We start from the raw sequence: 11,072 nt of genomic DNA, 5'->3' as shown, positions 1-11,072 counted from the left end.
TACACCTTTCCATCATGCGTGTATGTCGGTATTGTTTAAAGGTCACCATCATTCAGATGTAAGTGCTTCACACACGTAAAAAATCCACGAATATTGCTATCCATTAATTTTTTTGTAGATTCGTTGTTTGTGCTCAACAGCTGGTTCCAACGAGGACATTAGCAGGTAATGAGACACTCCTAATTGATTATTTGTTTGTTGTTTTATTGAACCAGATCTCTTTCTGTTCTTTAACCAGTTGTGAATTGTGATCATATAATATGTCTCATCAGCCTGCTTTAAATTAAAGTCTTGACTGTTTCTGATTGTTGAATGACAAGAACAAGTAATGCATGGGTAATAAACTTCCTACTGGCCTTCTGTTTCTTTTCATTAGAATAAAGTTAGGAACTATGTTGGCACACATTCCTTTTATGCATGTTTGTTTATTTTCTGGAGTGACCAGAACATTAAGAAGCTTCTGGTCGTGACTGACGCACACACGCAAACAATTAACCAATGTTGCTCATCCATTATTTCACTTGCGGCGGGATTCATTATTTCTGCTTAAGAGCTTGTAACGACTCGAGGAACATTGCAAGGTATTTAGTAATATTAGCTTGCTGGGTGCTATAAGTTATTTTTTTGTCGTTTAATCGAACTATACCACCCTCTATTCTTTCCTTGCACATCGAGAAAGTAAGTAAATGATGTATCTTGAATTTTTCCTGAACAGAGAAGGTTTTAGTTTTTTAATCCACTTCGATTGAAAATTGAGTGTGTCAGCAAGCTAATGACGATTAGTTAATTAAGAATGCACTCAATCAGTTTTAGCCATAACAAACCCTTAATGTCTACTCGCTTTAAGCAAGACCAGAGACTCGTATAATGTATGCGTTCTCATTACAACTTTCAACCTCGCCGAACGAGACCAATAATTGAGTTGTTGGGAGCAATTGAACAATCATCTCACCTCGATCCGTTTTCAACTTGAACTGCCTCACTGATCAGTTGCGCAGTTAGCTCAAGTATGAAAAGACCGTTTGTTCTCCTTGCTTCTCCATTTGTTAGTTGTCTTAAGAACTTTTTAGCTCTCCGCTCCAGTTCTACTTTTTTTGCATACCGGGCATAAACGATTTGTGTTGTAAGAGTTAAAAGTTTTCCTACAAGATTTGGTGATGCATGGATAACCACATTAAATCATAAAATCTTGCAGAGTCCTTTCCTGTCGTTGAGGACCAGGCATCTATTAGCATCCATTTGGTAAGTTGCTTACTTTTACTCATTTCTTAATAACTCGAACAACAAATGACGCATTATTCTCCCTTGCGAGGCTTGCAACTATTTAGGATTCTCACTTTGCCCAAGAGTACTTATTTCAACAAGCTTCGTCTCAAACGTTGACACGCTCAGTGATGCAAAGTAATTATTATTTTTTCCTTGAAATTCATTTAAGCCAAATAACTAAGGCCTTCACTTAATAACTATATTTCTAGAATGAAATTTTTGCACTTCATCAAGGTATTTAGTAATATTAGCTTGCTGGGTGTAATAAGTTATTTGTCTGTCATTTGATCAAGTATACTACCCGTATGATTCTTTCCTTGCAAATCGAGAAAGTAAGTAGATGATGTATCTTGAATTGTTCCTGGACAGAGAAGGTTTTAGTTTTTAAATCCACTTAGATTTAAAACTGAGGCTGTCACAAAGCAAATGACGATTATTAAAGAACGCTTTCAATCAGTTTTAGCCATACCAAACCCTCAATGTCTTCTCGTTTAATGTCTTACTTAAAGCTAGGCAAGACCATAGCATCTTATAATGTATGCGTGCTTTTAACACCTTTGAACCTTGGGGAACAAAACCATTACTTGAGTTGTTGGGAACAATGGAATAGTCATCTCACCTTGATTCGTGTTCAGCTTGACGTGCCTCACTGATCAGTTGCTCGGTTATGAAATGACTTCTTCTCCTTGCTTCTCCATTTGTTAGTTCTTTTAATAACGTTTTAGCTTTTCGCTCCAGTTTTAGTATTTTTTGTATACTGGACATAAATGATTGTGTTGTGAATTAGGTTAAAAGTTTTCGTACAAGATTTTGATAATGCATGGATAACCACATTAAATCATAAAATGTTGCAGAGCCATTTCTTGTCCTCGAGGACCAGACATCGATTAGCATCCATTTGGTAAGTTGCAGACAAATAAATAATTTGTGTCAGAAAGTTATATCCCACACGATACTGTTTTACCGAAAGACTCGGCTGTGAACAACCACATGAAATGAAATCTTTTAGAGTTACGTGACGAGACTTTGGCTTTTGAAAAGCATCCGTTTGGACTAACAGTTGTAAGTCGTTTACTCAGTTTAATTAAATCTTTTTCTTATGACTAAATGACTCATGGTATGCAAAGCAGTTTCAATTACATACAACTTGCTCTTTGAAGGAGGCCCGTGTCGGGTGTCGCGAGTAAAATTGTTACGGGTCAAATTGTGGAGGGTCAGGTATAAGATGTCCTGAATAGACCTTTTCGGCTTGTACATTTTGTTTTCCCAATACAGATCACGTGATAATACTCAGGAGGTTTGGTCTTTTGTTTTGTTCATTAAAATGATGGCATGCATGCCTGTATGCACTCTTTTTAATGAACAAAACAAAGGACCAAGCCTCCTGAGTATTATCACATGATCTGTATTGGGAAAACAAAATGTACAAGCCGAAAAGGTCAATTGAAGATTTTTGAAAGCCAGTTAATAAAAAATAGGCACGCATTGCGTACGTGTGGTAGTGCAGTAGCAAAGCGCGTTATTCCATAACTGTCAACTGAGCTGCGTTTTGTTTTTTCAGGAGATCGAAGTTTTCTTTGCGTAATATGTAGTTATAATAGGACACAACATTGTTTTGGTACCATACAACCCCGTGACATAGCGTGTAGTGCACTTACAGTGCACTGCCACAAAACTGAAGAAAAACTGTTTAAAAGAATATTACCTAAATAAATAAAAAACAGTTATGAAAAGCTGACCTATACAAAAATGTCTGAAGTTTGCTTTTTAAAGCACAAAGTGTCTTAACAACACGCAGGTCAGCTGGCAGACTGTTCCATAGAGCCGGATCGGAGCGGCAAAAGTAAAAGACCTGCCACCAAGTGCTGGGCCCATCATTTTCTGAAGAACTGCTAATGACAAGCTACTAATGCATATGAGCTCTTATGAGATCGCACTGCTGCATGCCTTGCTGATATGTGTAGACATGGGCATTTGTTCATGGAAAAACTGCTGCTATCTAACTTATTTTGCTGATACTGAGTTCCAAGTAATAACATTTAAGTTTTGTCAGCATCAAGTAGGCGTCTATTATTGATCATGGCCCTCTTGTGGCATCTTGAATCACTTGGCCTTGTGGTCTGAAACTTACATAAAGTTCAGTGAAGCAATGAGCACATGGTAGGTTCAGTGAAGCAATGAGCACATGGTAGGTTTTTTTTCTATAACGTTAAACAATTGAGATGAATAGGTAATAAATGAGAGAGGAACCAAACAAAAGCCTTGAGGAACCTCGCAATCGAGTTTAAAGCAACCAGAAAGTATTCCACTGATAGATACCCGCTTTCTTCTGTTAGACAAATGTGATCGAAACCAGTTCAGAACTGTCCCTTGAAGCCCAACTATGTTTTGCAACCGATTAACAAGGATCTCTCGACCTTGATCTTGACCTTGACCTGGGGATGCATATACGTGATTGAGTATAAGAAATTAACCAAAGGTGAAGATAAATCGACCCTTTAAAATAGGAATAGAGGTGTATCATTGGCTTCAGCAAAAAAGGTGATCCAACAAATATTGTCTATTTTGGATCTCGAAAATACGGCACTGAATGTGACATTTTTGAAACATAAATTATTTCAGAAAAATTTTACAGAGAAATGAAAAAATTATCAAAAAAATAACTGTCTATCTATTATGAAAAATCTGACCAATCTCCGTAAAACCGTAGAAACCAGTGTGGATCCACCCCTGATTATTAAAGCTAAAGTTATTACATGTGCCGGGTGAAGACTTTAGGTTAAGACCAAGTGCTCCACAGCTTTACTCTTCCAGCTCTTGCACAACGTCTCTTCCTATCTTTATCAGATGCACTTGTTCACTGCGCCATTGGTAGTACGGTGTGTAAGTGGCTACCCACATGTAGAAATACGAGGAAACATCCGGGAAGCTTAAAAACAAACCATAAGGCTTATTACTCAAGGGTCACTCAGAAAAGAACATCTACAACGTTCGTGCTGAAGAATGGACAACCACTTTAATTCTGCAATAGATGTTTCGATGTACCATCGATCATCTTTAGTTACAAGTCCACGTTACAATGCAAATTTGAACTTACAGTTTCACATAAAGTGAAATTGAAAGTATCGTTAAACGTTACAGTCAGGCTGAGTGCAAACAAAAGAATAATGCAAGGAAGAGAGAGAAACATGATTTGGACGGCCAGATTATGAGTCTCTAGTAAAAAAAAGGCCAATTTTGTCCTGACCAGCAGCCTTTCCTAACGGAAACCTGTTAGCAATTCAAAGTCCCTGGATAAAAAAACACGGTTAACCAAGCATCCAGACAGAAAAAAAAAAAAAGAAAAACGACGGAAAACAGGGGATTGAATTTCCAGGTCCGATATTGGATAGATTTAGACCTTATAACAAGTTGAACAAAGGTAAAGAGTTAGCGAAAAAGAACTATTGTAAAGCGCAATTTGATTTACATTAGAATAACTTGAAAACAACATGGAAGCTAATTGGATGCTTGTCCACCCAAATGGTAGTTCAGGACCAACAATTAAAAGTCTTATCATCGACAACAAATCTTACATAGACAAGTCTAGCATCGCCCATCAATTGAACAATTACTATATTAATGTAGGGCGCTACTTAGTCGATAGATTACCCCACACTGACAAGAATCCGACTCAGTACATTGCACACTCTTTCTAATCAAGTTTTTCGAGGTATTTGTACACAAGAAGTCTATGATGCTATCATGGTTATTAACTTGAAAAAATCTAGTATTGGTATTCCACAGCGATGTATAAAGTTGGAAGGCAACTATATTTCTGAAACACCAGCGATGATATTTAACAAATCGTTATTGCAAGGCATTGTTTCTGATGTCCTAAAAGTATCTAAAGTAATACCTGTTGATAAAGAAGGTGAACCAACTGATCGGCCAAATTATAACCCTATCTCTACCTTGTCGGCTTTAACGCGTCTTCAAAAAACTAGTTTATAAGCAACTTATTAATTGCATCCAAAAAAACGAAATACTTTTCCAGTTCCAGTTTGGTTTTTAGAAAGGTCATTCAACAGTGCGAGCTGTCTGTGAAACTGCAGACAGTCTAAGAAAAGCAATAGACAATAACCTATATACTTGTGGAATATTTATAGACTTTTCAAAAGCATTCGACACTGTAAATCACCAAATATTGTTATGTTAACGGAAATTTCAATCATATGGCATTAGAGGGCTTCCCTTAAAATGGTTCACGAGTTACCTTAAGAACAGGCAGCAGTACGTAGCAATAGGTGATGTAGTCTCCAAGACAAGCTATAACTTGCGGAATTCCACAAGGTAGTACATTAGGGCCTTTGCTTTTCTTACTTTATATTAATGATCTACCTAACTGTTCAGAGTCCTTAACTTTTAGGATTTTTGCTGAGGATACAAATCTGTTTGCCTTCGTCATTTCAAAACTCTTTAAATATTATAATAAACTCTGAATTATTACAAAAGTCAAGGAATGGTGCGATGTTAACAAACTTTCTATAAATTATACCAAAACTAATTATATGGTAATCAAATCATCAAGTAAACCATCTGGGAATATACAAATAAAATTATAAAACATAGATGCTTCGTGCCACCTACTCGAACAAAAAGATCGCATCAAATACTTGGGTGTTATCATCGATAACTCATTAAGTTGGAAATATCATCTTATATTTGCTCGCGTATTTCGCGCAATATTTGCATTGTTTCAAAATTAAGGCTTTATCTTTTTATTTATCAACTCAAACAAATCTATTATAGCCTTGTTTACCCTTACTTATCATATGCTGTAATAGCTTGGGGAAGTGCTTGTAAAACCCACCTAAATTAATTGCAAACCAAACAAAATACAGTCTTACAATTAATGTTTTATGCAATTACATCTGAACCCTTCACAGAAAGTGCTCTCCCTTACCTAAATCTTCCAGACATTCTGACGGTAAATAACGTTTACCGTTTCCACACCCTAAAATTTATCCATTTGGTGCACAAAAGGCTTCTGCCAAACGTGTTCGATAACCTTTTTCAATATGGCAGCATTTGGCATACATACTATACAAGATATCGTTCTAAGCAAAACCTCTGCAAACCGCATCCTGGAACCGACATGGGCAAACAGATGTTATCGTTTCAGGCAATAATACTCTGGTGCGATATTCCTCACCACGTGAAAGACCTCATTACATTTTCCTTTTCCAAAGAAATTAAACGCTATTTGCTGTCAGAAAAATACTGGAAAGTAACCTGAATATACTATTTTTATTATTAACTAACTCAATTAGCTATAGTTCTTCTCCGCTTATCTCCTTTTTATATTATCAAAATGAACTTAAAACAGTATCAGGGGCTAACTTGAAAAGGTCACGGTTCCTTTTGCCCGAGGCTCCAAATAATTTATTACTTTTTCTTGTTATCCTATTGTAAATTTTTTAATGTATATCACATTTTTTCTTGTGATAATGCTAAGAGTGAGTCAATAAAGATTACTGTCTCTAAAATAAGTCTATTTCAAGTAATCTTTCTGCTGGAAATCTTATCTTGGGATTTAAAAATTATTTCAGAATGGGACATAGGCCTAAACAAACGAAATAAAGAAAATTATGAGTTTGACGTCAATTGCAGAAAATTAAATATTGCATTCATAATGACATCACACCCTCTCTTTTGGTGTCAGGTACACACCAGCAGCAAATATCTTGCCAGAGAAGCATATCTTAGAACTTTTAGCTTTAGATATGAAAGATGAAATGGGATGCCATCGTTTTCCTCTAGGCTGTTTTTTCCTCATTACATAATATAATTTTTATTTTTAATGTTCCTCGATTATTATCCCGGATTATTATCGTATAAAACGCTCTTAGTCTGTTAAATACCAACTTATTTTATCATATTACTGGCTATATTCCTATTTATTCTGCAACAACGATCTCCGTAAGCCAAAATCATTCCTTGGAAAACCCTGATGAAGAAAGGTATTTTCTTTCGAAATACTGGCTTAAGATAGTTATTCCTTCACTCTTCAATTAATCTTGCTGTGCCGGTTTAGCATCGTGTAGTCAGGGCATTAAACTTATTGTGTTTTCGTTCATTCATCTTCCAGGTGCACCCCATATTTCTGAGAAAATCTTCCTGGTTCTGACTATCAAGATGGTAGATAGAAAATTGAACGTTTTGGAGCGACACTTGCGAGACAGAGGAGGGAAGGGTTTGGCTTGTTTCAAACTTGGTAACTACTACGCTGACAAAGCTGACTTTAATCAGGCCATAACAAATTACACAGAAGCATTAGTCATTTTTAAGGAAATAGGTTTCAGGGCCGGAGAAGGAGGAGCCTATGGCAATCTCGGCAATGCTTATCAAGGTCTTGGTAATTTTAAGCAAGCCATAGCATACCACAATCAACGTCTTAGTATTGCAAAAGAGGTAGGGGACAGGTCCGCAGAAGGAAAAGCCTATTGCAATCTCGGCAACGCTTATCATGGGCTTGGTAATGTTAAGCAAGCCATAGAATACCACAATCAATATCTTACTATTGCAAAAGAGGTAGGGGACAGGACCGGAGAAGGAATAGGTTATTGCAATCTTGGCACTGATTATAAAAGTCTTGGTAGTTTTAAGCAAGCTATGGAGTACCACAATCAAGAGCTTACTATTGCAAAAGAGGTAGGGGACAGGGCCGGAGAAGGAAGAGCCTATGGCAATCTCGGCAATGCTTATCAAGGTCTTGGTAATTTTAAGCAAGCCATAGCATACCACAATCAATGTCTTAGTATTGCAAAAGAGGTAGGGGACAGGGCTAGAGAAGGAGGAGCCTATGGCAATCTCGGCAATGCTTCTCAAGGTCTTGGTAATTTTACGCAAGCCATAGCATACCACAATCAACATCTTAGTATTGCAAAAAAGGTAGGGGACAGGGCCGGAGAACGAGGAGCCTATGTCAATCTCGGCAACGCTTATCAAAGTCTTGGTAATTTTAAGCAAGCCATAGAGTACTACAATCAACATCTTGGTATTGCCAAAAAGGTAGGGGACAGGGTCGGAGCAGGAAAAGCCTATGGCAATCTCTGCTGCGCTTATAGGAGTCTTGGTAATTTTAAGCAAGCCATAGAGTACCAGAATCAATGTCTTAGTATTGCAAAAGAAGTAGGGGACAGGGCCACAGAAGGAAAAGCCTATAACAATCTCGGCAACGTTTATGACAGTCTTGGAAATTTTAAGCAAGCCATAGAGTATCACCATCGATATCTTAGTATTGCAAAAGAGGTAGGGGACAGGGCCGGAGAAGGAGCAGCCTATGGCAATCTCGGCAGCACTTATAAAAGCCTTGGTGCTTGTAAGGAAGCCATAGAGTACCACAATCAAGATCTTTGTATTGCAAAAGAGGTAGGGAACAGGGCCGGAGAAGGAGCTGCCTATGGTAATCTTGGCAACGCTTATCAAAGTCTTGGTGATTTTCAGCAAGCCATAGCTTACCACAATCAAGATCTTTGTATTGCAAAAGAGGTAGGGAACAGGGCCGGAGAAGGAGGCGCCTATGGCAATCTCGGCCACGCTTATCAATGTCTTGGTGATTTTAAGCAAGCCCTAGCTTACCACAATCAACATCTTAGTATTTGCAAAGAAACGGAGAACCCAATACGGCTGGCTAGCTCATGTTATGATATTGCTGTTCTTCATGATGTTTTTGACTCCTTTAGCAAAGCTCTTAATTACTATCGTCTAAGCATTCATTATTTTGAAGAAACAAGGCGTCTTCTTCAGGCAGAGGATGCATGGAAAATTAGCTTTCGTGACAAAAATCGGTTTGCGTACACTGCGCTGTGGACAGCACTCTTGAGAAATGGAGAGGTTGATGAGGCTTTACATGCTGCTGAGCAAGGACGAGCGCAGACTTTAGTAGACATTTTGAGGATGCAATACGGCGTTGATGAGAAATTTACGATGGAGGAAACTAGCGCTTTAGTAATGAAAGATCTACCTTCACAAACTGTTTTCAAAGCACTTCAAGGGAACACGATTAACTTCTGGTTGCTAAGAGAAGATATCGCGATACATTTTCGACAAAAGAAAATCAAAAATGGAAGTGCCGACTCACTGATAAAAAGAGTTTTTCAGCAGATAAATGCGGAGACCGTTGTACAATGCGAGAATCGTTCGCTTGACACACAACGCAGCGACTTCTCTAGTGGTAGGAAAGCTGTTGAAGAAACCGTTCAGTCCTTGAGCGTCTCTGTGCACTCTTTGCAGCCCTTGTATGATGTCTTAGTCAGTCCTATCGAAGACTTGCTCCAGGGTGATGACTTAATCTTTGTTCCTGATGGACCCTTTGGCTTGGCTCCTTTTTCTGCATTGAGTGACTCTGTCAGGATCCGTGCAATTCCCTCGCTGACCACTTTAAAACTGATTGCTAGTGCACCTGACGACTTCCAAAGTAGGAATGAAGCCCTGCTTGTTGGCGATCCGTGCTTGAAGCAAGTCACTTATGGCACCGGCGAACCCATATATGGACAGCTGCCATGTGCAAAAAAAGAGGTGGATATGATTGGTGAACTTCTGCAGACCACGCCTCTTACAGGAAAAAATGCAACCAAAGGTGAGGTAATGAAAAGAATGAAGTCGGTTGGTTTAATCCACATTGCTGCACATGGAGATGACGAATTTGGAGAAATTGCTTTGGCCCCAAATCCTGAACGCACATCCCAGATCCCTGAAGAGGAAGATTACGTGATATCATTGAGCGATGTTCATGCAGTTCGTATTCAGGCAAGACTGGTTGTGCTGAGTTGCTGTCATAGTGGCCAAGGAGAGGTAAAATCTGAGGGTATTGTGGGAATAGCCAGGGCTTTCCTGTGTGCTGGTGCCCAGTCTGTTCTGGTGTCACTCTGGGCAATTGACGACGAGGCAACCTTGATATTCATGAAGAATTTCTACCAACACTTGGCAGAAAGAAAAAGTGCAAGTACAGCTCTTCACCATGCTATGAAATCTCTTCGGGGCACAAAGAAGTATTCCGCCTTAAAATACTGGGCGCCATTTGTGCTAATTGGCGATGATGTCACCTTTGAATTTGGGCAACACAAACACAAAAAGAATGGTAAGTGGTATTTAAAGATAACTTTAATGACTGAATCGTTGTACGTTGTATGTTTTAATGAGCAAGTTGTCGAAAGGAGCAAGTACGTTCTTCTCGGTTGCCAGTGTGGCTATTTTTACTCGAACTGCCTTGGCTAATACCTGCATTAAATGTCTGCATTTACCGAGTCAGCTACTTCAGATAGCTAGCTGTTTGAGCCGTGGCCGTGTTATGATGGACTGACAGTGAAACTGATGGGTGATTGCCAGTTATGTGAGATATTGAGGTCTTACAGTCTACATGTCAATGTAACACTGAATAGGAATTGTTGCTATTAACTAAGTACATACAGTTTCACGAATTAAGATAATTGTTATATTATTTACTTGCCAATCAGAACGAAATTCCTTATTGCCATTTAACCCACTATTTGTTGTTGTTTTTTTTCAGAAACGATGTCCAACACGTGAGGAAACTACTTGGACTCTGATACGTCAATATGCTATTTTTCTTTCTCCGATTATGTGAGTTATCGAAAACACTTCAATCATTGATACCTCCTTAGCAGTCAGACCAAAGACACGCGAATTATTGTTATGAGATTTTAGTAGTCCAAGTCCTTACATCTGTGCCTTGTTTTGTAAGGATCTGTACCAGAATTAGTTAATCACTTGAAAGACTTGGGAAAACGGTTTGTTTCCAT

General features: G+C 38.4%; 1 protein-coding gene across 1 annotated transcript; it reads left to right on the top strand.

Annotated features, from left to right (window-relative positions):
* Window positions 1-5,010: 5,010 nt before the first annotated feature.
* On the top strand, window positions 5,011-10,858 carry LOC137994337 (tetratricopeptide repeat protein 28-like). The gene is made up of 3 exons (XM_068839915.1): window positions 5,011-5,179; window positions 7,397-10,390; window positions 10,820-10,858. The coding sequence occupies exons 1-3, from the start codon at window positions 5,011-5,013 to the stop codon at window positions 10,837-10,839; spliced, it is 3,183 nt and encodes a 1,060-aa protein (XP_068696016.1). The 3' UTR covers window positions 10,840-10,858.
* Window positions 10,859-11,072: the final 214 nt, after the last annotated feature.

The sequence above is a fragment of the Montipora foliosa genome, chromosome 3 (genome assembly GCF_036669935.1).
Source record: "Montipora foliosa isolate CH-2021 chromosome 3, ASM3666993v2, whole genome shotgun sequence".
Classification (NCBI taxonomy): domain Eukaryota; kingdom Metazoa; phylum Cnidaria; class Anthozoa; order Scleractinia; family Acroporidae; genus Montipora; species Montipora foliosa.
Note: the sequence above shows the minus strand (reverse complement) of the source record. Positions and strands in the feature narration are given on the sequence as shown.

Coding starts and splice junctions, on each gene's coding strand:
- LOC137994337 (XM_068839915.1), top strand. CDS start 5,011: ATGGTTATTAACTTGAAAAAATCTAGTATTGGTATTCCACAGCGATGT. Junction 5,180..7,396: donor AATACCTGTTGATAAAGAAG/GTGAACCAACTG, acceptor TTCATCTTCCAG/GTGCACCCCATATTTCTGAG. Junction 10,391..10,819: donor ACACAAACACAAAAAGAATG/GTAAGTGGTATT, acceptor GTTTTTTTTCAG/AAACGATGTCCAACACGTGA.